Here is a 26,374-nt window from a genome sequence, read left to right on the forward strand (position 1 = left end):
CACCCCAATGGAATGGAGGTGGTGGGAAATAACATTGCTCACGCTGTAGAGCTGCCTCTGGTGGAGATGGCAATGGAAGGGGTGGGTAACGCAGCTGGGAAAAGTCCTCAGGAAGGAGGTGCGTCCACTGGGGCACAGAAATGTGACCGCTCAAGATGGTCTTCGTGGCCCAACCTCTCATTTTACAGAAGAGAAAACCAAGGCCCAGACAAGTGAAGGGACTGGCCCAAAGTCACCTTTGCCCCCACTATTAACAGTTTTCCTTGACAGGGTATATACAGATGAAAGAGAGAGGCAGCCAGGCACAGCGGTGGAAAACAAGACGCCAGAACCACACTGCCTAGATTCTGACCCCAACTCCACCACTGCCGGCTGTGAGACCCTGGGCAAGGCATGTACCCTGTGTGTGCCCCCATTTCTTCACCTGTAAAATGGTGTATAAATGTAAATGTGTACAACCACTTTCTACAAAACGTGTGACCAATGGATAAACACAGTGTACTAGAGCTGAACGGATACCTACCCTAGGACATGAGATTCCACTTCTAGACACATCCCCAACAGAAACACATTCAAATATGCATCAAAAGACATGGGTAAGTACAGCCACGGCAGCACTATTTTTAATAGCTAAAATCTGGAAAGAACCCAAATATCCACCATAAATGGAACAAATAAATAAATTTATACATGGGTATCACGGAACACTACAGCATAGCAATGAAAACGAATAAAACTACTACTACCCATGGATAAATACCACAAATGTACTACTGAGCCGAAGCAGCCAGAATATGATTCCATTTACATGAAGTTCAAAAACAGTCAATTCAACGCATGGTGGGTAAGGGGCGTGGTGACTGGAGGGGCACTCAGGGCAGCATCTGGGGTGCTGGTTATGCAGGTGTGTCTACATCATGAAAAGTTTTGAGCTGTGCACTAAGCATTAGTGTGCTTTTCTGTACATTATGTTATACTTCAGTGAAGAAATTGACTTAATTATACTCATAATAGAACCCACCTCATAAGGCTGTTATGAGGACTAAACAAGATAACATTTGCAGAATGTTTAGAACAGAGCATGGCAGTAGTGAGGGCTACAGAAATGTGTGTGATAAAAAGCCCCAAGTCTAATTTTTCCAAAGAGGAAATGCAGATGGCCAACAGGTACGTGAAAAGATGCTCAGCAGCGCTAATCATCAGGGAAATGCAAATCAAAACCACAATGAGCTATCACCTCACACCTGTCAGAATGGTTATCATCAAAAAGAACACAAATAACAAGTGTTGGCGAGGATGTGGAGAAAAGGGAACCCTTGTACACTGTTGGTGGGAATGTAAATTGGTGCAGTCACTGTACAAAACAGTATGGAGGTTTCTCAAAAAACTAAAAATAGAACTACCCTATAACCCAGGAATGCCACTCCCGGGTATATATCCAAAAAAACCAAAAACACTAATTCGAAAAGATACATGCACCCCAATGTTCATAGCAGCATTATTTACAATTGCCAAGGTATGGAAGCAAACTAAGTGTCCATCACCAGATGAATGAATAAATATAGGTACACATACAATGGAATATTACTCAGCCATAGAAAAGAATGAAATTTTGCCATTTGCAGCAACATGGATGGACTTGGAGGGCATCATGCTAAGTGAAATAAGCCAGACAGAGAAAGACAAATACTGTATGAGATCCCTTATACGTGGAATCTAAAAAAATACAACCAACTAGTGAATATAACGAAACAAAACAAAACAAAACAAAGCAGACTCACAGATATAGAGAACAAACTAGTGGTTACCAGTAGGGAGAGGGAAGGGGAGGGGCAATTTAGAGGTGAGGGATTAAGAGGTACAAATTATTAGTTATAAAATAAGCTACAAGGATATCTTGTACGACATGGGGAATATAGCCAATATTTTATAATAACTACAAATGGAATATAACCTTTAAAAATTGTGACTCACTATACGTACACCTGTAACTTATATAATATTGTATAGCAACTACGCTTCAATCAAAAATTTTTTTTAAAAAGTAAAAAGAAAAAAGAAAGCCCCTAGTCTAGAAGGAGCACCCTGCCTGGGGGGTCTCCTTCTTATGCCCCTCTTCTGAGCCCCCTCCCTAGCACAATGCAAGGGCCCCTCTCACTCGGCACTGTACCCCATATACCAGCGTGGTCTTCAGTGGAGCCCCCCAGGACACAGAAGGCATTGAAAGCACAGAGAACTTCAATAACACGCCCAAGGTCACACTGCGGGGGTGGAGCCAGGACTTCAACCCAAGCAGTCTGAAGCTGGAGGTGGGTTCTCTCAACCATAACGCCTAATACACACATCTTGGTATTTCATATATTATCAAGTAGAATGCTGTGCTCTCTGATCTTGATTTTAGAACTGAACCATTTCTATGCAGCAGGAAAATCAGAACTTGCTTTTCACTTCAACGTGGGTCACATTCTTCTGCAGACACCTTCGATTTAAAACAAGAAACAGGGAATTCCCTGGTGGCCTAGTGGTTAGGATTTGGCACTTTCACTGCGGAGGCCCAGATTCGATCCCTGGTTGGGGAACCATCCCGCGTGCCGCACGGCATGGCCAAAATACAAAAAACAAATAAAATAAAATAAAACAAGAAACAGCTCCCTCACCTCGCTTCCAACAACAAACTGGGGTGAGAAATACAGAGGATGCCCAGTCCCATTCTCTCCTGGCATGTCTGGGTAGCAATGATGGCAGATCTGCCCCCAATCCTGGTTTAAGCCCGATGGGTTTCTGTGGATTGGAGTGAGAAGCAATTTCCTTCCTCGTGGCAGCTGGGCAGGTCAAGCACTTTCTCACAATGAATTCTCCCCAGGTCTGAGCTGTGGAGTGAGACAGGGCTGGGTCTGGGAAGAAAGAATTGGCTTCGATCGACCTGCCCACCTCTTGAGGTCTGGCTGCGGGGAGAGGAAACGCGTTGGCCGCAGGACTCAGAGCAGGGGGGCCGCTGTCCAACAGCCCTGCCCTGGGGCGCCCGACCCAAAGGTACTTTCTTGTTTCGGAGGCCAAGCTCCGTATCTGTAAACACAATGTGTTTCCTTTTTCATGCTGGGACTGGCGCTGTTATTGTTCGGCACTTTCTGTGTCAGCCCAAATGTAAGCAGAGCCCTTGCCTGTATAGAGTTCTGTCTCCCGATGCCGCGCAGACCTGGTGTGGGGTCCAGGGCCCGACTTCTCAGGTGGGAAGAGCCTCAGGCCCAATGAGACTGCATCCCACCTGCGGGGAGGGCATCACTTCCCACTGCTTTACATCCCCAGACCCAACAGAGTCACCTGACCACTGATTGCTCCAGAAACTTCCACTTACAGTGTACTTCTCTGTCTGCAGACTGGGGGAGCCGGGGAAGGTCTCCCGGGACTTTTGCTCTTAGATTTTATCTCCTAGGCTAACTCTAAGGAGTAACGGCTGCCTAGGGTATTATATTGAAAAGGAGTCTAATACCCTAAGACCATTTCTGGACTTAGGAGAAAAGAGTGCAGTGACTGATTAGTGATGTCTGCCCTGGTTTCAGAATTGGGAAGGGGTGATACGTTTGCCAAGTACTCACCACAGCCACTCCAAGCAGGAACAGATGAAATCAGAAGCCCCAACAACCGTAATCAGGCGGCGGGAAGTGTCCATCCCTTTGGGATGTTCCATCAAATATGGAACGTAATGCAACATATCGGTGCTCAGGAAACTAAAAGAGAATCTACCTTATTTCCTTGTTACCTAAGACTCACTTATTCAAACCGAGCCCCTTTAAAGGTGCCTGTGGTCCTACAGATTGTCTAACTTTGGTGTGGAGCCTCTGGAATGTGTGAAAAATTGGACATGACAACCAAAAATCTCTCTTATCTGGAGGCAGTAAAGGACCGGGGAAAATCTAGAAAATCTAGCCATAGCACCAGCCAGGAAGGGGCATGAATGGGCCCTCAACTAAAACTGGACCACCTGCACAGAATGCTGATACCTCGCACATCTTACATAGGCTAGTCCTGAATCCTCCACAGAGACAGACTTCTAGAGCCTCCTTCTAGGCTGAGTTGGGAGGATTCATTGATTATCAGTTGATATAGTGAACTTTCTGTTCCTCTCAGTATAACTTTCTACCTTTCAAGGTTCTCACCCAACAAATTTACTTTGACCTCTGAAAAACCACTCACCCCTTCAAATAACCTAGAAGCCCGCCATACCTACAAGGAAATCTTTCTTCTGGATCATCTTTATATGCACAAATGCACTGCAACGTGATTACAGCCTTACCTCTAGCTAATACAATGACCCTGATGGCAGAAGACTCAGGATCTCCAGGAATGACCCCACCAGAGGCAAAGGCAGAGTACACTTCTCCATTCCTTGGCACTACTTCTGAACCACTGGTACACCTGTCCCCTTGAGGACATCTTCCCTTGTTCTCTTAGTGCCAGTGGATGCAGCAGATAGAAACATCCATCGCACACACAGTCCTTTCTCTCTGTGAGAGAGCAGAACTGGCACAAAATAATATAGTCAGGGCTGAACACACACCCAGCCAAGGCCTCCAAGGAGCTGGGGATGGGAAGGAAGTATTATCTCTACAGGCAAGGAACTGACAAATGGAATGGGTCTCTGCCTTCTGACTTAGGGGAAATTCACATAAATTATATAACGTTCCAAAGGCAAATGAAAATCTAATTCCAAGTTTATAATAGAGCTACATTTTTGGAATAAGACTACAGAAATGCGATCCTGAACTCTCCATGTGCTGTACACATCGAACCTCAAGACAGCAGACAGCGTGGAGGCAAATAGCCCTGTGTCCAAGGACTGTCGCAGGCAGCTCAATGATTTCAGGCACCGTTCGGAACCATCCCTCGGAGCTGGTTACAACAGGACATGCTTTTATGTGATCAGCCCTTGAAACAAGTGCCACTGATACGCCCTGCTCTCTGTGTATGCAACAGCGTCACTGAACGAGCCAAGATGTACCCCATCTACATTCAGTTTTGTTTGTGTAAAAACTGCCCTTTGGTGGCAGCGACATCTGGTTTCGAAAGGCTTCCTTCGTGGAAATCTGATTCACTGACATAAAGCACATGTAAAGCACCTAGTACGATGCCTGGCACTTAGTAGGGGTTTGTGGTCTGCCTTCAGGATGCAACCCAACATCCCCCGGACAGGCATTCTAACTCCCGGGCCACCCAAACCAATGCCACATCTTCCGAGGCTTCGGAGACCACAAGGGCTGATGTGTGTCTTTCCAGATGACAGGCAAAATGCGGTAGGCCACTCTGCAAGTATTAGGCTTAAAACCTGAGCATTTCAAAAGCTCTCCAAGACCTTCAGTCTTCCTCTAATGAAAGGCACTGCAGAAACCCAAGGTATGATTATCACTTCTGAAAGGAAGAAAAAAAAAACACTGGCTCACAAAATACCCGTACTAGAGCATCGACAGATAAGACCATTTTATAATCCAGTTCCCTAGAGAGGCATTTATTTTGGTGAGGCCAGTGTGCATAGCAGACGCTGTGGAAGCCATCAAGATAACACGAATAACAACCCAGTGGACTTTTGAAGTGTAAACATAAAAGTCTATTAAGAATACAATGTTGGTTTAATCCCAAGACAAAAAATTTACTTAATGAAAAGCACAACTCATCTCAAGAAGGAAATATCGATACCAGCTGTGAGCAGAAAATGAGGGGATTCCTTCCAGGCAACATCTGAATTTCAACCCACTGCCTTTCCAATATTTACTCTGGACATAAAGTCTCAAATACTTTTCCGAGGATCTCATTTTTCTACAGGAGAAGGAAGTCAGGGAGAAGTCTGGGCAGGGCCAAAGGAGACCTTGGCAAAGCCTTGGAAAGGCACAGACGCACCCCAGAAGGTGCACCTTGACACGGCTCTGTCTGGCTTCTCTGGGCAGAGCGGGGAGCAACCTCCGGGCCCACCAGGTGCTAATGAGGACCCCAGCAGAGACCCTCACTCCAGCTGCTACGGGGCCAACAGCGATAAATGACAGTCCTGTGCCGCTGACACACATGCCCGGCACCTACCAGCACCACGCCGGCAACCAGGATACGCCACTAAACCCCCCGCTTTAACAACAACACTCCCTAGCCACTTCCTAGACTTTTTTCAGTGTGTTCCAGAGAAACAACGGGATACTGAACACTAGGGACAAAGGAGAAGGGCTTCTTAGAAAGGATTTTCTGATTACGAGCTCTGTTCCACCACCTTTGAGAGGGATCATGGGCCCTGAAATCAAGAAAGACTTGGCCAGGACTTCCCTGGAGGTCCAGTGGTTAAGACTCCGCGCTTCCAATGCAGGTTCGATCCCTGGTCCGGAACTAAGATCCCACATGCTGCTCGGCACAGCCAAAAAGTAAAAAAAAGAAAAGAAAAGAAAGGAAGGGTGCAGCCAAAAAGTAAAAAAAAGAAAAGAAAAGAAAAGAAAGACTTGGCCATCAGCAACACCTGTGCACGATGAGAACCCACACAAAGGTGCTTAAACCCTCTTCACTTACATTCCTAAAAACTCCCAGCTCCCACTAGGCCTGATGGCTACAATCAAGGACGACTTCTTATATACAATTTCATATTTAAGTATGTATGAACACAATAAACATGAGTATGATATATGACATCATATGACATAACGTCATGCAATACAACACACCTCTAATTCTAGCAAGAGGTAACAAGCTTGCTAGATAACAGGCTGTTCTGACTATTCTCCTCGAATTCTCTCTCCTCTACCGGCAGACCTCACTTTACTGCACTTTGCTTTATTGAACTTCGCAGATATTGTTTCTTACAACTTGAAGGTGTGAGGCAACCCAGGCTCGAGGAGGTCTAGTGGCGCTGTTTTTGCAACAGCATTTGCTCACTTCATACCTCTGTGTCACATTTTGGTAATTCTTTGCAATATTTCAAACTTTTTCATTATTATTATATGTGCTATGGTGATCTGTCATCGGTGACCTTTGATGTTACTACGATGACTCTCAGAAGGCTCAGACGATGGTTAGCATTTGTTAGCAATGAAGTATTTTTTAATAAAGGTATGTACATTTTTTTAGACATAATGTTATTGCACACTTGATAGACTACAGTATGGTGTGAACAACTTTTATAGGCACTGGGAAACCGAGAAATTCGTGTGACTTGCCTTATTGCCGTGGTCTGGAACTGAACCCGCAATATCTCTGAGGTCAGCCTGTACATGTAACTGCTGTTCATTTATCCATCCATCCGTTCTATGGGGAGGCAGCACAGAGGATGCAATAAAACCAAGCATAAAGCATCAGACTGGAGTCCTAGCTCCACCACCTACTAGCTATATGGCTTTGGGTAAACCATTTAATATCTCTCGGTTATGGTTTCCTCCTCTGTAAAATAAGGACAATAATAGGGCCTATTATTAGCATAGTCACAGTGATTAAATGACTAAATTAATCCGAGTGTTTGGCAAAAAATAAGCCCTCAAGGGTTAATCATAATTTACATTATGATTACATTATGTAATTATTATGACAATAATTACAATAATTACTAGGACTATAAAAGCATTCACTTATCTATCCCTATGTACCAGACTGAGCAGCAAATCATTTTAGCCTTCTGATTTTGCAAGAGTCTTTATCGGGGCATTAGATTTCTCAGGGCAACGCCTCCCATATAACCCCCCTCTCCTGCCGGGGAAGATGATGGTAGGCCCAAGCACCAGAGCCATTTACAGCCTGAGGAACCCCCTCCCAAAGCCATGTTTAAACAATTACGAGCATTATGTTGCAGGTACCCATGACCATAGGAGGCCAGCCCAGCACGGTGCTCATCTTGCAGAGACGTCTTTTGTGTGGGTTTTGGGTTTCAGCTGGGCAACGCCAAGCCATAGAGTGAGTCGCAAAACGAGTTTTCATAAGCTCACCCTGTCACAAACCAGGCAGGGGTTCATGCTGACATCCCCACAGTAAGATTAAACAGCATGCTTCGTCAGGCACTAAATACTAACACAGCTCCGACGTCAGGGGGACACTGATTAAAACTGATGTCAATAATTTATGAAACACAATATGGTCTTCAGATGCTCTTCTTAAAAAAAAGGAAGAGGGGTAAAAGGGCCTAGCAACCCAGGTGGTTTAAAACTGTTCATGCATTTTCTCTTGAATGTACACCCCCCACCACCATGCACGGATGCTTCTTTACACAATGAATATAAATGCACATGTGTATAAGAGCATGTGAACACTGCTGATACATATGGGCGGAAGAAAGTATTTAGTTATTCCACGGAGAGCTGTCGAGGCCGTAACGTTATACATAGTCTTCTCTTTCATATTGTTTTGGGTTTTTTCTTCTCCGGAAGAAGTCCAAAATTGCATTTAAAATAAAATTGGACCTTATAAAAGTTCATGTTTATTCCATAGAGAACTTAACCTTGAAACAACCCCAAAAAGAAAGCTGAACCAAAGAAAACCGATAGGATATATGCATTTCTTAGTAAACCGAAAGCACCTCAGCCCTGTGTAGAACCATTTAGTCAAATAATAATATCAATTTTTTTCCAAGTTTTAGGACTGGGGGGGGAGGGGGGATGAGAGGGTTAACCTAGGGAACGATGCCACTTTATTATGTCATGTCTCATTATTTTAGAAAGGCAAAGACAGTGATAATGCTTCATTTTTAATCAAAACTCATTTTGAGAATTAAAAATATACTTTACTTTGCCTTAGTTGTAAATAATCTGGGTAGCTTGACTTAATATGTCAACAGTGTGAAATTCACAAGATGGGATTATGTTGGGGAAAAAAATCTGAGCCCCTGAGAGTACAAAAGTTAGTGTTTGAAGGATTCATTAATGCTTTTTCCTAGCACAGTGCCCTGTAGTGTCTCAGAACACCTGTCAAATACTAATTCATTCACATATCTCCACTTCAGGGCCTTTTCATAAAAAGCTCGACCTTTAATTGTAAATCACTTCTAAATTGTCTTTGCTGGCTTTCTCTTTTGCGGAATGATGGAAAAATCACTAAGACTTCAATTAAGACTTTATGGGAACTTCAACCTGACATTCCCGAGGCTATATCTACAAGGTATCAGAACATCTCTTCAAAAAGGAAACTATAAATAACTTTAACATCGTTGAATTGGCTTGGCTTTTATGAGATGACTGAATAATTGGCAAGATTTAAAGATACTTTAACTACTGAGAATTAAAATAACTTCAGTAAAAACCAGAAAATATTGCTAGCCGATTATTTGTCATGTAGATTATGTACTTATTAGGCCTAATTAAACTTTTTGAACAAAAAGGCTTACTAATTACGTTAGTTAATATGTTGATTGCTCAATTTGGTGTAAAAAAAAAAAAAAAACCCGGTCAATCCAATTTGTGCAGAGTTAGTGCTTTGGTCAAAAGACAAAATCCTCGACTATAGAAATTATTTCAAGTACATGGCCATTGTTATAACAATTGCGGGTTACATAAACTGACAGGGAGAGATGGGGGTGGGTGGTATCTGAACAATACCACCCCTGCTAAGAGGAATCTTCAAGCCAGTAAAATGCTACCTTCATAGCCAGTTTATCTGCCTCAATGTATTCACTTGTGTTTTTTCCAATCAGACCCTGCTGGTGACAATGAGAAGTTATCTTTCATATGCACATACATACTAAAACTGATAGCAAAACCCTGGGAGGCCTTTTAAATGTCAATAAAAGGTTTTTATGCACAAAAGGAAGAAAAGAAAAGAGGAAAGGGGAGAAGAAAAAGAAGAAATGGGAAAAACCAACAGTTCTGAAGGAATGGAGCAGATCAAAGGAGTTTTAATTCTCAAAGACGACTAAGCCGGGGTGTAACCACTATCTCGCCACCGAATCCTGAAAAGTTTCTTCCAACAGGCAACCAGTTCCGTCCCTTAAAGGAGGGGGAAGGACAATTAGGTCTGCAAAAGCGTACACTTGGAGTGCAAAGATGGAGGCCCCGCCACGCAACAGGATAACAGCTCTCTTCAGACCAGGACGCCTGCCTGGGCCTCAGTGCCGACTGGGCTTCTCCAAAACATGTTTTCCATTCCAAAAGTCTACATCCACAGTCATGAGGCACAAACTATTCGACAACAACATGACACAATTAATCAGAACCAGACCTCAAAACGTGTGTTTGTGGGGACCAGCAAACTTTGTAATGTGCCTCAGAGGCCGAAGCAATTGAAGAGACTCACACCGGCTGTGTGGGGCTGGGGGGAGGGGGAGGGGGAGGAAACATCTATATTCCACGAAAGATGAACACCCAAGGACGTACTGACCAACTATATTGACGATTGACGTTGATGATTTTCATTAAAATAAAACATGAGATTTGGGCATTTACATCTCATACTGGAAAAGCAGAGTATGGTCTTACTACCTTTCCCCTCCCTTTTTTTTTTGTCCTCCTGGGGAGAAACTGATGCCGCAGAGTTTCTACAGCAGCAAAGTTGTATGATTCAGAAACAGAACGGATCCTTTTTTCTTTTTTTTTTTTCTAAAGCCTCATTTCCGACCCAACAGTATCCACCAGTGCCGGTTTTGTCAGATTTCTCTTTCAGGAACTGAAACCCCATGAAATCGAGAATCTGGGCCCTTAGTTAATTCGGAACTGTTTAATTTCACCGAACCCTGACGCTAACAAAAAAAAAAAAAAAATCTGGTATACTTTTTTGGAGCGGGATTGAATTAGTTTAACATAATTAGTGAACTCTCTTTTGTAATCTGTAGATAGTAATTAATTTAAATCACATCATTCTTTTGCTAACACAAACACGCTGTCCAAAGGAAAAATACATATCTATTTTCAAACCATAAAAGACAAATGGAGGACGCAGGAGTGATAGTCGTCGTGTACCGAATTGGCCCCAAACTGCAAATCCCTTTGCCATCTCCCAAGGGATTTGTGGTCGTGGAGCTGGAACTTCCCGGGAACCGGGCCGGGGTCCCCAACAGCGCGCGCATCTGCAGCCCTAGGGGAGGGGGTTGGGGCGGAGGTGGACGCCAGGGTCCCGCCAAACTGAGGGGAAGGCAAGGAGTGTGTGCCTTTGGATCTGGGGTTAGGGGGACCGGTCGGCAAATTTTCGGCAAAGCCCTCTCCCCACATCTTGGCTTCGCACAGCGCCTTGAACGCAAACCCGAGCGTCCACGGCCAGCGCCACGAGCGCGAGCGGACCAGCTCTCTGCGCTCCGCGGTGCCGGATTTCCAGGAACGCGCCTCCCACCACCCCCACCACATCCACGAAGCGGGCGATCCTCGGGAACCTTCGGTCGCGAGGCCCGGGAGCAGCCGCCCGGGTCCCCGCCCGCCGCCCGCGTCCCCGCGGCGCCCCACTCACCCACGCACTCGTTGGCCTCGCGGGCTGTGGCGCGCTGCCAGGGCCGGTCGTAGTGGAACGGCTTGCAGCGGTCGCACTCCGGGCCGGCCGTGTTGTGCCTGCAGTCGCACACCAAGCTGTCGTCGCGGTCGCGCACGCAGCGGGCCGCGTGGCCATTGCACTTGCAGCGGCCGCCCACCTGCAGGTCGGACACGGCGTAGAAGTACGAGTCGCGCGCCAGCTCTGAGTCGTCCTCGTTCTCGTCGCCGAACGTGTGCAGGCGGCTGAAGGCCACGCGGATGTCGGTGGCCGTGACCCAGTCTTGCAGCACGGGCGAGTTGTCGAAGTCGTGCGCCGAGGGCCGCCCGTCCAGCGTGCTGAAGGCGATGAGGCCGCCCGAGAGCGGGCGCATGTCGGTGTGCGAGTCGGTGCACACGGCCTCCTGCTCGTTTTGCTTGGTGATGGGCGCACGGTGCGGCCGGTTGTACATCTTGCGGCACTGAGTGGAGTAGAACTGGAAGGGCACCCACGTGCGCCCGTAGTCCATGGACTTGTAGATGGCCATGGACTCGGGCCGTGGCGAGCAGAACTGCAGGCTCACATAGGTCACCTCGAACTTCTTGCCGAGCGACAGCGTGAGCGTGACGTTGTGCGGGAACTGCAGGTAGTTCTCGGACTGCCAGCACGTCAGGTTGTGCGGGTTGTTCAGATCGGTGAGGAAGGCGGGCGGGTGCGCCTTCTTGGGGTCCGACGCGTTGCAGAGGTGGCAGGAGCGCAGCCGCTCCTCGCCGCGCTCGCTCACCACGCAGTAGCGCCCGGCGGGCCGGCCGCAGGTGCTGGACACGCGCACGTCCTTGCCGAAGGCCGCGTTGACAAAGTCCGGGATGCAGCGGCGCGGGTGGCCGTTCTCGTCCGAGCAGGGGTCGGGCTGCGCCGCCTGGCCGGCGAACATGCTGAGCCCGGGCCCGCCGCGCACCGCGCCCACCAGGCACGCCACCGCCGCCAGCGCCGCCAGCGCCTCCCACACTGCGCGCATCATGCTGCGTCCAGCCTGCCCCGGCCCCGCCGCGCCGAGGAGTCGGTCCGCCCGCCGCAGAAGGCGCCTGCGGAGAGAGGGGAGCCGCGCTCAGCCAGGCCGCCCCGCGCCCTCCACCCCCCGGCGGGGCGGCGAGCGGGGGCGCGGGCGAACGCCCGGCTTCCCCCGCACCAAGCCCGCGGCCGAACGAACTCCCGCCTCACTCCCCCGCGTCCCGGGGGGACAGGCGAATCCGGGGGCCCCAAGCCCGCACCACCCGCGCCTCTCCTTCCCGGCCGGCGGCGAGCCGGGGCCGCGGGCCATCGCTCGGCTTCCCCGCCGCCGCCTCCACGCCGCCCGAGGGTCCGGCCCGCGCCCGTCCGCGGCCGGCCCGCCAGCACCCCAAACTCGGACGCAGGGCAGCTCGTGGGCCCCCCGAGCTCGCACGGCCCGCGTCCCCTCCTCCCGCAGCCCGGGGTCCCGCTTAGCTGTCCCAGATAGCACCCCCGCCGGCGAGTCCGCGTTCGGGACTTTACCTCAGGAGAGGGCAAAAGAGAAAGAAAAGTTTGCCCGGCCCCGGCCGGGGAGCCCGCGCGCCGGACGGCGGAGAGCCTCTCGCTGGCTGCTAGCAGGAGCGCCCTGCCTCAGCGCGGGCTTGCCAGCTCCATGCCCGGCGCGGCCGCCGCTGCCCCAGCCCCGGCCCGGCCGCCGCCGCCGCCGCCGCCGCCTCTCCCGCCCGAGTGACGACGCGGCCGCCCGGCTCCCGGCGCTCCCGCCGCGGTGCGAGTGCCGCCCAGCCCGCGCCCGGGGCGCACACACACTCCCGCTGGCTGGCGCGCACTCACACACGCACGCACGCCCCCAAGGCTCCGCCGCCGCCGCCGCCGCCGCCGCCGCCGCCGCCGCCACTCGCGCAGGGAGTGGGGGGCGGAGGGGAGCGCGGGGGCGGGGGGCGGGGCCGCCGGGCGGGGCGCCGGCCAATAACGTCGGCGAGCAGCCGCCCGCTCGCTAGCAAAGTTTTAACCCCGGGAAAGAAGAAAGTTAATGGGAAGCGGCCCGGGACCCGGAGAGAGCGAGGACACGAGCGGGTGGGAACCGGGGCGCCCGAGAAGGAGAAGCAGAGACAAAGGGAAAGCAAGGAGAGCGCCCGGGGAAACCCCGGAGAGGGGGCTGGGCCCGGCGCGCACCCCGCGGAGGGAGGAGGGGCCGGCCGCGGTCTGTCCGCGTTGCCCCGGACCCGCGCTGCGCGGAGAACCCCGCAGGTTTCCGCCGGCCCTACGCCCGGGGGAGCGCGCAGGCCGGGGGGAGGGGGCGATTTACTCCCCCTTGGTCCCAGGCAAACACATCTGTGTTTGTTTTCTTTGCTGCGCCGGGGTCGGGCCTTCCTCTAACCCGGCCTGATGGCCCCGGTGGCACAGCGCACAGGGCCGTGCCCCGTGGGCAGACAGCCCGGGATCGTAAGGAACAGCCGAGGAAGATGGAGCCTCCGCTGGCTCACCCCTCCCGCCCGAAGCCCCTGGGGTCCGGAGAGAAAGAGCTGCTCCCCCGCCCCCCTCCCCCCCCCCCCCCACAGTTGTCACCGTGCGGTGGGCCTATCTGTCGGGAAAGCGGCCCTTTTCCTGCCCGGGGAGCTGTGGTGGGCTGGAGGCTGAAGAGGGAAAAAAGCGGGACAGCACCTGGGCACTGGCCAACGCCCCTCCCAGACGGCTCTGTCAGCCTCAGGCTGGGGGCAGCCTAGCCCTCCCCAGATCCAGAGGCAGCCCTGTAGGTACTTACTGGCTCAGTGTTTAAGGGTGCTGTGGCCCATACTATCTTGTGGGAGCCCACAACAGCTTTGCAGAGTAGGTATTAAGCTTCATTTTGCAGATGAGGAAACTGAGGTCTCAGGAGGTGAAGAAACTTGCCTAAGATCTGACAGCTAATTAAACATCAAATCCAGGCATAGAAACTTGGCTCCTTCCTCTCCTCACATTTGTCAAATGGATAATCCCACCCAATTCGAGTCTCATGGGGCATCCTCGGGGCCACCCAGCTTCTCCTTGCCTCCTTCTCTGCCACCTTAAGAAAAGGGAGGAGGACAGTTATAGCATCCTTTGACCATCTTGCAGCAGCAGCCAAAGCACTTTGGGGAAATACACAGGGCTGAGAGTTTGGAACTGAATTGCGGTTGTTACTTTTAGATGAGTGAGCTAGTAATAGACCTGGCTTGAAAGCCCAGGATCCTGGTTCTGGCCCAACAGCTGACTTGCTGCATTCACTCCATTGAGTGCCTCATTTTGTCTTACTGGTATTTTCATAAACTGTGGGAATCTAAGAAGGGGCCTCAGGGCTAGTCTGGCCCAGCTCAGTCTCTTTGGACCACGGCCTTCCCCAGCCTCCCTGAGAGACAGCCACCCAAGTTCACTGCACCCTTGGGCTGTGGTGAACTTCCAGGGATGGGAGTTCACCGCAGCCCAAGGAAAGAAATCCACTCCATTGCAGGACAGCCTGGATTCATCCCCTCCCCTGGGGTAACATTTTAACTTTGCCTTCTTGTGCCATGTACCACCCTCTACACTGTTTATTTATGCCTTGCCTTGTGGCAGAGGGGGATTTCAGGTGACTTACAAGGTACTTAAAACAAGGCAAAATAACATAAATTAGAAAGTGAGGTGGAAGGAGATAAACGTTTCTTTTTTTTTTTAATGTTTAACCCTGTGGACTGTGAAATCCCAATGGCATATTGCAAGGCAACACAGCAGTTAAGGAGCACAGGCTTTGGAGCCGGAGTGTGACCTTGGCAAGTTTTGCATCTTTCTGTGCCTTGGTTTCCTCATTTGTAAAAGGGGGACAACAGTCTCTATCTCACAGGGTTGTGAGCATCAAATGAGTTAACACATATGAATATTATAGCTTATAATATGTGTACATAAATATTGTACTTAGATCATCTACGTGGGTGTACTGTCATATAAATGTATATGTGAATGTACATAAAGCCAGGCACACAGTAAGGGGATGTAGAAATGTTAGTCGGTAGTATTAAATTGCTAGATCTTCATAGAAATTTCAAGTTATTTAAAGAAGAACATTTAATCACATGGAAAGACGTTCGTGACATATTATAAAATGAAAAAAGGAAATTACAAAACACTATGCCCCCCAAAAAACACTAGGCACAGTATACTCTCATTTTTATTTTTTTTAAATATGCATAAAAAGACAACATTGCTAATCGTGGGTACCTCTGGATAGTGAGATTACAGGTGATTTTTGTTTATTTTTGCTTGCCTGTTCTTGATTGTGTACAGTAAAATAAGGAGAGCTACGAGAAGAAAAACCAAGAGGGAAGGCAAAGTAGAGATGGGAATAAAGGTAAAACACTCCCTGGGATGCCCTATTCATCTTCTGGGAGTGGGCCACAAATTTGTCCCTAAGCTTTCCCACAGCCAAAGTGAAAAGGAGACTATGTCAGTTACACAATTCCAAGTGTCCATGAGATAAAAACAGACCTATTACTCAAGAGAATTACTACTCTTGGTACTAAAATCAGACAGGAATTTCTCCTGAGGGGCCTCATAAAGAGAACACAGTGTGAGGTAACAAGCAAATATCCTCACCATCCCTAAACCTCTCGGAGGGTTTCTGTGATGGGGCATAATGTAAGCCAATGGCATCACAACAAAACACAAGTCAGGAAGACATCCTGACAAGGATGGGTCTGAAAGAGGTACATTGGGGTACCCCACTCACTGCCCACCCAACTTGGTCTATTTTGGAGTATCTTCAAGACTGGATTGCCCAGCGTTCTGAAGCTTTCTTCCTGCTATGTTGTTTCTGTCCCAGAGCTTTTGATGGACCTTGTGTGGCAGCAAGTTCGAAATTAGCCTCCCTGGGGTGCACCTCGCCAGCTGAGCTTAGGCCAGTGGTCTTCAGGAAGCATGTGTGTATGGGCGATGGGGCACTTTCCACTTTTATTGTGATCACTTAGGTCTAAGCTTATCTTCCGCAGTGGATCCTGGTGGGTAGGACTGTCACCTTGCATCGTGGAGGTCCACAACATTCTGGGAAAACCCTCCTCCCTGCCACTTGTATAGTTGGTTCCATTCCAATTCCACACAGCCGCCTTGACCAAGGCTCTACCTCTTCACCTCTTCAAATGTTGGAAATCAGCCATCTATCATCCCTCAGTTTTCTTTCTTCTAGGCAAAATGTTCCCAGTTCTTTTTTTTTTTTGGCCACACTGTGCGACATGAGGGATCTTAGTTCCCCAACCAGGGATTGAACCCATGCCCACTGCAGTGGAAGCGTGGAGTCTTAACCACTGGACTGCCAGGGAAGTCCCCCAGTTGTTTTTTTTTGTTTTTTTTTTTTTATTTTATTTTTGGCTGCGTTGTGTCTTCGTTGCTGCATGCAGGCTTTCTCTAGTTGCGGAGAGCAGGGGCTACTCTTTGTTGTGGTGCGCGGGCTTCTCATTGCGGTGGCTTCTCTTGTTGCAGAGGATGGGCTCTAGGGGCGCGGACTTCAGTAGTTGTGGCTCACGGACTCTAGAGCACAGGCTCAGTAGCTGTGGCGCATGGGCTTAGTTGCTCTGCGGCATGTAGGATCTTCCCAGACCAGGGCTCGAACCCGTGTCTCCTGCGTTGGCAGGCGGATTCTTAACCACTGCGCCACCAGGGACGTTCCACCCCCACCCCCCCCACCCCGGCCCAGTTCTTTTAATGAGTTCTCGCAGGACACTTTGCCAACCACTCTGCAGCCTCTCCTGACGCCTTCTAATTTGTCAGTGTCCCTATAGCATACTGCCCTTTGAGGGGACAAATGCAAAGAAACAGATGTCCAAGTGTGGTGAGAGCTTCTCAAAGTGGGGGTTATAAATACACACCCAAAAAGGCGTGTCAGGCTCTGAGTGGCGGGATTCACAGTACAAACTGGTGTTTCAAAACACAACAGTGAGGCTCTTGGGTGAGAAAACACATTCCCAGGTGTTTGGGCCAGGAATGCCATCAGGAGAGAGAGCCACCGTTCTTGGCACCAAGCCTTACCTGGGAAGCCCGAGGGTCACCTTAGGGAGACGAGAATGTGGCCATTTCATGAAAACTTAGAAGTAGCCAGAGTAGGAGGGAGAAAACTAGGAGACTCAGGTGTACTAGACACCAACGGGCAAGTTTCAAGGAAGGAGGGGCGGTGAGCCGTGTGTCGCATGCCTTCAAGGTCAAGATAAGATCTGAAAGAGTACTTTGGATTGAACTACAAGGAAGTCCTTGGTGACCTTGCCTGGTAGTGGCAGAGGAGTGGTGGGGACAGAAGCCAGACCGCCCCAGGTTATAGAGTGAATGGGAGGTGAGAAAGTGGAGATAGCAAGGGCAGACAACTTTCCAGAAGTGTGAAAACAAGCGGCAGGAAAGAGATAGGGTGATTGGAAGGTGACATGGGATTGAGGGAAGGTTGGGATTTTTTTATTGTTGTTTATAAGATAAGGCTATTTGAACATGCCTAAATGTTGATAGGAAGGAGAAGGAGGTTGAAGACAGATAAAACTAGCCTTGTAAAACAGGTGGTCAGGTGGTCCGAAAGCATCTCTTGTTACAAAAGAATAGGAAGTAATGCCACCTGTTGAGAGCGAGGGAGCAGATTTGGAAAGGCAGGAAGTCTTGATTGGGTCATTATGGAGAAGGGGATAATGCTTGCTGGGCAGAATTCAAAGACCTATTGCAGTTGGTGACCATCTACGAGAAAGAATGCCACCGAGCAAAGTCATGCCCCAGCAGTGCTCAGTGGCCCCTGTGTAGACCTGGAGAAAGCAGAACTGTTGGATTAATCCAGAGTTGAAGGTTTTTTCCAGGAGGTGGGACAGAGGGACAATGTGGCTGATGTGATGGACCATGGAGACAAAGCTCAAGAGATAAGGTGGTGAAGACAGGCCACTGATGGGAGAAGAAACAGAGAGGCCGGGGTCCAGAGCCCATGCTGTTCAAGACAGTAGCCAATAACCACATGTCACATGTTCCATTTCAGCTTGAATGAGTTAAAATTCAATAAAATGTAAAGCTAAGTTCCTCCGTTGCCCCTGACTTGGACAGCGCCAGTAAAGAACTTTTCCATTGGGACGTCCCTGGTGGTCCAGAGGTTAAGACTCCACGCTTCCAATGCAGGGGGCACAGGTTCAATCCCTGGTCAGGGAACTAATATCCCATGTGCTGTGTGGACAAAAAAGAAATTTTTAATTAAAAAAAAAAAGATCATTTCCATCATCACAGAAAGTTCTGTTAGACAGAGCTGGTCTAGAGGGTCAGAAAGATAGAAGTGATGAGGTGGGAATAACTGAGGAGACCATGGTCCCAAACTGGATGCCTGCACCGAGGATTCCAGAGGTGGTACAAAGCTGAGCTGTGGGTGATGACAAGCCCCGCCAAGGGCAAGAGGGGGGTTTCTGCTGGGAAGCAGAACGGGAGGTGTCTGAAGATGGGGAGGTTGACCAGATGGCCTGCCCACCGGGGATAAAATATCCTCGGGACCAGCATCTGGGCTTGCTGACCCAGATGCTGATCTTGAAACTGAGCAGCACCCTGTGGGGCTCCTGGGCACGAGAGCCTTTCTGTTCAGCCTCCATGACCTCTGAGTTCCAAAGGGTAGGTTCAAACAGTTGCTAATCAGGGAAGGGAGGGGATGCAGAGACAAGGGGGGTAGCAGTCAAGAAAAAATAGTGCAGCCTTGGGACAGGTTCCTGGTTTCGCCTCAAGGGATACACATAACAATATCTTCGCTCTTTTGCAGAACTAAACCCCCAACAAATGGAAGATGCTAACTACTTGATGAAGCATTCTTCAGAGATCAGATTACCTGAGGCCAGATTAAAGGAATACAGGCCCTGCACAGAGCCTGATCCTTATCAGCAACCCCACCCTTGAACCATTGCTGTAAAACTCCTCACCATATTCCCCCGGTTGGGACACACAGTTTTTGAAGGGCACGAACCCGCTATGTCCCCCTTTGCCTGGCAAAGCAATAAAGCTATTCTTTTCTACTTCACCCAGAACTCTGTCTCTGAGATTCGATTCGACACCAGTGCACAGAGGCCGAGCTTTCGGCATCAACCTCTTCAAAGAAAGAGAAGAGTGACCTCGATGGGGAGGAGATGGCATGGATGAGATGTGGATGGGGGGACAACTGTGTGGTTCTGGCCTTAAAGGAGCAGGGGTTGCTGTCGTTTTCCTGAAGATGGAAAGAATAATGGGGATTGAAGAGGAAAACAGCTCCCCCTGCCTGGGCACTGGGTGTGTGTGGTGTGGGTGAAGAACAGCCCCACTGAACAGCGTGAGTGGGGCCTCAGGGGAGGGCCAGGCTTGGGGGTAAGCATGAAGGTGGCAGGGGGATTGGGGACAACCAGTGAACAGGGTGAGGATGCAGGGGAGGGAACATCCCGTAATGGGGGGGTCACCAGATGGCACAGGCTAATGGTTTGCAAGGAAGGAGGACAGGAAGAGAGTCAGGGCTTTGGAGAAATGAGATGACCTGAGGGACCTTCACCTTGGGCATGACTGAGGGTTTTACTTTTGAAGTCAAACATTTATATAATGCTTGCTGTGTGCCAAGCCCTCTTCTGAGCACTTTGTCAGTCATGAACTCATAATCCTTGTAAGAACCTTATGAGATAGGGATATTATTAGCTCCATTTTACAGAGGAGGAAACTGAGACTTAGGAAAGTAATTTGCTGAAGCTCATATCACTGATGAGAAGAGCAGAGATTTGAACTGAAATGGTCTGGTTCCAGTGTTTGGAGCTCTTAGTTAGCACCTGTGTGCAAGACAGGCTTGGCTGACGTTATCTGATACAAATGGGTCTCAGCCATCTCTAGACAGGAGAGGGGATCCAGGTCTACCAGAAGTATGAGCTGTGACCTGGCTTGACTGTGCTTCTGAGCACACCTGGTCCAGTTAAGAGAACACACGTTAAATGAAGTGGTTCCCAGGACTTCCAACATAGACTGGAAATTGTAGCAGCAGAGGAAATTGATGCAGGCACCTGGCCTCCCCAGAAGGTTCAATGGAGTCTGGATTGATTGTGTTACTTTCGGAAACAGAAAGAACTTGACTTCGACAAACCTTGATTCCAATTCACAAGTTAACTCTGTGACCCTGAGCAAGTTGCTTCAGCCATCGAGGAGGAAACCCATCAGTTTTCTCACGGTGAAATGGGAGTCATCACACTTACCTTATAGGCTTGACAGGGTGATTAGAAAGATCCACCTGTAAAAAGAAAGAAGCTGGCAGAGTAGATGCTCAATATATGATGGTTGAGGGTGTTTGGGATTTTTTTGGTGTTTTACTACGCATAATCCTCAGATCACTCACCCTGGAAGAGTTTAGGGGCCTCCTCTCATTTCGAGGTTTTGAGAGCCCAGCTCCCCTGATCCGCCTCATGCAGATTGCTCAAGGGATCCCAGGTTCCTCGATAGGAACGTCAGGAGATGTGACTGTTCTGGAAAGGGTTTTAGAGCAGGTAAGAGCAAGCGGGTATAGTGTGTAGGTTTCCTGGGGGGGCTGTCCGTTGCATCAGTGCTGTTTATCTGCATCTTCGCTCAGGCCCTCCCCTATTGCCGGCTTCTTGGCTGAGGATTCCAGAGTTGGGCAGAGAAACCCATACAAACCCCAAATCCACCAAATCCTTTAATCTACCAGAGCTCTTTGAAGGGGTGAAAAATGCCTGTGGATAAGGGGAACCAGCAGATGTAATTTATTTTCATTTGCACAAAGCTTTTGACAAGGTCCCACCCTGAACACTATTACAATAAAGAAAATGGGTCACTGTCCGGGGAAGCTTTGTCATGGGTGGAAGACTGGCCTTGGAGGAAGGAAACAAAGGGTACAAATAAAAGGATGATTCTCTGGGTGGGGAAAATCATGGGAGACCTCTGAGCCCAGAGTTGGGGCTTGGGTCACTGAACATTTACACAAAATCTGAAGCAGGGGGTCCCCTCACTGAAACCAGCAAATGTAGAGATGGGCCTGGAATGACATCAGGAGGAAGAGGGTGAATTGCAGAATCTCTAGAAGTTGTGCAAATGGTTCGTGGGACACAGACAGGTTTAGCAGAAGGTGATGTATTGGGGGAGAAATAATTTGAAATACTCTTCTAGGGTGAAAGGTTATCAAGTACAATTGAAAAATACTATTTTAGGACTCAAATACAAACTCTTTCCTTAAGACAGTTTCTCCGCAGAGGTGCTGTTGGCATTTGGGGCAGAATAGTCATTCAGCATCCCTGACTCCTGTCCACTAAATGCCACTCGGTCACATGCCACCCCCCCCCCACACACACACGTCATTGTGACAAATGAAAAATGGCTCCTTTCATTTACAAATTCCTCCTAGAAGAGGCCGCACCCCAACACCATCCTGATCCACTTGAAACTTAGCTCAATGTCTTACTAAGGCCAAAAAAGTAAGAAAATTGGCAATATGAACAGGATGCATTTGAGTTTAGGATCTTCTGGGAAGTTCTGGTCATCACATCTCAAAATGCTTGTGGAGGTGGTGCTAAGAGCTAGGAACACAAATAAAGCAAAGGAGGCGACAGAGTGCCAGGAGGGGAGGTGGATTTTAGACAAGGTTCTTGTGGGTGGGGGGCTCTCTAAGAAGGATCCAGTAGAGCAGAGTTAAGTGATGAAGGTAGCTTTGGGTATATGGTGGGGCGACAGGGGGACCATGCGTTCCAGGGAAAGGAAACAGCAAGTGCAAAGATCCTGAGGCAGAGCTTGACTTGTGTAAGGAATGGGAAGAAGGTCAGTTTGGTGGGGGCTTGGTGAGCGAGATGCGGAGTGGTGGGAGGTAAGGTCAGAGAGGTCAGTACAGGCCAGAGTAGAGTCAGTACATGCAGAGCCTTGTAGACTTTGATAAGGAATCTGAACTCTTAATGATGAATTCTGGGTACCTCCAAGGGCTTGGAGGCTTTTCCTGTGGCTGTTAATATCATATTGTTTCCCTGACGAATCCATGAGCTTCTTGAGACAGGAACTGTGTCTTTTCCCTTTGAATCCCCAGTGTTTAACAGACCGCCTGGCACAGAATAGGAGTGCACTACAGATTCATTAAAATTAATCAAAGCACAAAATTATGGACAATTGATGTGACCAACTGCAGTGGGCTGAAAAATGTTCCCCACCCCTCAAGATATCTATGTCTTAATTCCTGGAACATTTGAGTGTTACCTTATATGGCAAAAAGAGGTCTTTGCAGATGTGATTAAGGTAAGGATCTTGAGATGGGAAGATCATGGTGGATTACCTGGGTGGGCCCTAAATGCCATCACGTGTCCTTATAAGAGGGAGGGAAAGGGAGATCCGAAACGATAGAAGAGGGAAGGCCATGTGAAGACAGAGGCAGAAATTAGAGTGATGTGGCCACAAGCCAAGGAATATTGGCAGCTACCAGGAGCTGAAAGAAGCAAGGAACTGATTCTCCCCCAGAGCCTCTGGAGAAAGCACAGCCCTTGATTTTAATCCAGTGATACTGATTTCAAATTTCTGGCCTCCAGAACTGTGAGAGAATAAATTTCTGTTGTTTTAAGCCACCAAAGTTCGTGGGAATTTGGTACAGTGGCCATAGGAACTAATACACCACTAAATCCTAGAAATGCCAGGATTCAGCGGGTCTCCTGCAAATCTTAAAAGGCGAGCTTGGGTTAAATGAAAGGAACAAAAAGAGGGAGCGCTAACACTGTGGTTTTGAAACGTTCCTGAAGTCTTCCTTTGGGTCTTCTTCCCATGGGCTGTGTGACCACATCGCCCTGTTCTTTACCGCCCGCAAGGCTGAGTTCAGTGCCTCCAACATAAGCTTGCCAGGTGCTTGCCATTTGTATTAAGGTAGCATAAACCCCCCTTTCTGGAGGCCAGGGTTGCAGCATCCCTTTACGATTCAGAACGCAGTCCAGAAGCAAGTTAATAGTCTCCCGGGCCTTTGAGAGAAGAGTTGCCATGATATCCAGGGATTTCAGTCTGCAGGGAAGCCAGAGTTCTTCACTTAGAAGTGTTTATGAGGTCAGGCACCTTCTGTTCTTCCAGGGTCACAGAGAGCCACAGACCAGGATCCTAGGGGAATGGGTGACTGGGGGACACTGACACGCTGAGAAGTGACAACTGACAGTAGAATTCATCCCAGCCACCACCCAGGGGTCAGGGCAGGTCTTGCAACCACCCAACTTACCAAGGGCATTACTGTCTGAGAGCCCAGTGGAGTTAGGAAAGTGTGGGAGCAGCTCTTAGAGAGCATCCGTCTGGTGCTCCCCTGTTTACAAGTAAGGAGACTGAGGCAGGGAGGCTGAGTGAATTGCCCAGGAGCCGATACTCCAAAAGACGTCTTCTGAATGACTCCTCGGAATGGATTGTGTGTCACCCCTTCAACCACACCTAGGGAACACCTGCTATATTCAGTTCTGCTAAATTAGGTGGGAAAAAAAATCATGATTTTGTTTTGTTTGTTGTTTGGCTGCGCCGCGCACATGGGATATTAGTTCCCCAATCAGGGATGGAACTGGCGCCCCCTGCATTGGAAGCACAGAGTCTTAATCACTGGACCACCAGGGAAGTGCCAAAAAATTCATGATTTTGGAGGGGGAAATGAGTACAAAAAAAAGTTTCTTTGCTTCAAGGAGTAAGCTTCTGTTATCTGCAAAAAATCAATTATGTGGAACACCTTGTTTTCCCCAAATGTCAGTAAAATGAGGTATTACTGGTCTACGCATCACACAGGGAGTAAACTTAGGGGACTAATACCAAGAGGCAGTGTGGGATGAAAACAGACATGGACCATTGATTCCAAACAGATTGAGTAAGTGCATGGATTATTGAACTAAAACAAGGTATTAAAGGAAAGTAGGAGTGGCGGGGAAGGAGGCAACCTCTCCTCCACTGATGCTACCATCAGGCAGGGAGTACCACCATGCTAGCCCCCAGAATGATGCCAGAAACTAGGCACAAGGCTGGATGGACATGACCTAGCCTAGGGAGCTACCTCCTTGCCTCTGGCTGAGCACCTGGCTTATGAGGCCTCCCAGGGATCCCAGGTCCCTAGACCTGTTTGCCAGGAGCTGCTTGGGTAGGCGGTAGGGTGGTGCAGGCTTGGATTGTGCTCCAGGCATACACACTTCCTGATCTTCACACCTCTGTGACAGTGGTTGCTAGGGACTGAATGGTTGTGTCCCTCCCCCCAAATTCATTTGAAGCCCTAATCCCCAATGTGATAGTATTTGGAGGTGGGGCTTTTGGGAGGTAATTAGGTCATGAAGATGGAGCTCTCATGATAGGATTAGTGTCCTTATAAAAGAGACATGGGACTTCCCTGGTGGTCCAGTGGTTAGGAATCCGCCTGCCAATGCAGGGGACACGGGTTTGATCCCTGGTCCGGGAGGATCCCACGTGCTGCAGAGCAACTAAGCCCGTGCGCCAAAACTACTGAGCCTGCGCTCTAGAGCCCGTGAGCCACAACTACTGAGTCCGAGTGCCACAACTACTGAAGCCCACGGGCCTAGAGCCCGTGCTCTGCAACAAGAGAAGCCACCACAATGAGAAGCCTGTGCACGGCACCAAAGAGCAGCCCCCAAGAAAGCCTGTCCGCAGCAACGAAGACCCAACGCAGCCAAAAAATAAATAATTAATTAAAAAAAAAAGAGACATGAAACTAATATGACATGTCAATTATATCTAAATTTTTAAAATTAAACTTAATTACAAAATTATTTTTAAAGAGACATGAGAAACATGACCTGTCTCTCCACCATGTGAGGACACAGCAAGAAGGCTGCCATCTGCAAACCAAGAAAAGAGCCCTCACCAGTAACCAAATTGGCCAGCACCTTGATCTCGGACTTCCCAGCCTCCAGAACTGGGAGAAATGAACATTTGTTGCTCTAGCCACCCAGTCTATGTTGTTCTGTTTATAGCAGCCTGAACTGACAGTGGGCAAGTCATTTCACCCCTCTGAGCATTGACTTCCTCTTCTGAAAAATGTGGATGGTAAAATTATTTGTCCCTTTCCTCCCTTCCTTCCTTCCTTCCTTCTTCCTTCCTTCCATCTCTTCCATAGATATCAAAGCATATACAAAAGACCCTGAAGTGTCCAAAGCCCTAAACAAATATAATTTTAATAAAGTCCTGTGGAACCAGTTAACCCAGTGCCTCTACCATCACCATGGTTACGACAGGGATGTTACCCTCTTGAGAGGATGACAAACTGCCCCGGGCAACAGAAGCTCATGTACAGGATGGTGACAACTAGCACTACAGAAAGACCGGACTTTGGTGTTAATGCACATCAATAATCTTTTCCTAATTATCAATTAATATTCATAATAAGTCAATAAGCATGAATAATAAGTATCAATAAAAAGTATCCACTTCAGCTTGGGGTCAAGGTAGATCCCTCAAGAGTGGAGTCTCATAACAGCAACCACAGTCGTAATCACAACCATAATCACAGTCACAGCCATAATCACAACCACAGCCATCGTCACGACCACAGTCATAATCACGATCAGGATGGCAGCTCACATTTACAGAACCCTGTGCTCGCTGCCAGGCCTGGCCTGGGAACTGGTCTGCTGGGTCTCAGCCAGGGAGCTTGTTGAGGCGATGGTGGTGGTGGAGAGGCTAGAAGGGAAATTGTGAGAAGTTTCTCTTCTTGGGGAAGACGGGGGAGGGAGGGAAAGGCAGACTGTAGGCCCCACGACTGGGGGTAACATCTTTCTTGCTCACTACTATTTGCCCAACACCTAGCACAGAGCTTGGCACATAGTAGACACTCAAGAAATGTTTGCTAAATGAACACCGAGGGGCCCAGACGGGGCGTCCCTGGGGAAGGAGCGGAGACTTCTTGGCGTCCAGTAGCATATCTGGACCTGAGGTCAGAGGATCGAATTCTCTCTCCATGAGCCTTTGATTCCCAGTAACTCTCCACCCACATGAAGAAGATTCACACTGCAGGTCACGTTGGCCTTGCTCAAGAACTCAGATGATCCTGGCA

General features: G+C 48.9%; 1 protein-coding gene across 2 annotated transcripts in view; it reads right to left on the reverse strand.

The window, feature by feature from the left end:
* Positions 1 to 26,374, reverse strand: part of NTN1 (netrin 1) — a 204,466-nt gene that overhangs the window by 174,765 nt on the left and 3,327 nt on the right. Inside the window, exons 1-2 of one of the 2 annotated variants that reach the window (XM_061174817.1) lie at positions 12,913 to 13,043; positions 11,383 to 12,464 (exon numbers count right to left, since the gene is read on the reverse strand). In XM_061174817.1, coding sequence (XP_061030800.1) covers positions 11,383 to 12,400 — 1,018 coding nt within the window. In that variant the 5' untranslated portion in view covers positions 12,401 to 12,464; positions 12,913 to 13,043. Of the gene's footprint in view, positions 1 to 11,382; positions 12,465 to 12,912; positions 13,044 to 26,374 lie in introns of those variants that run through there. The other variant, XM_061174818.1, reaches the window with a different exon arrangement.

This window comes from Eubalaena glacialis, chromosome 19 (genome assembly GCF_028564815.1).
Source record: "Eubalaena glacialis isolate mEubGla1 chromosome 19, mEubGla1.1.hap2.+ XY, whole genome shotgun sequence".
In the NCBI taxonomy this organism is placed as follows: domain Eukaryota; kingdom Metazoa; phylum Chordata; class Mammalia; order Artiodactyla; family Balaenidae; genus Eubalaena; species Eubalaena glacialis.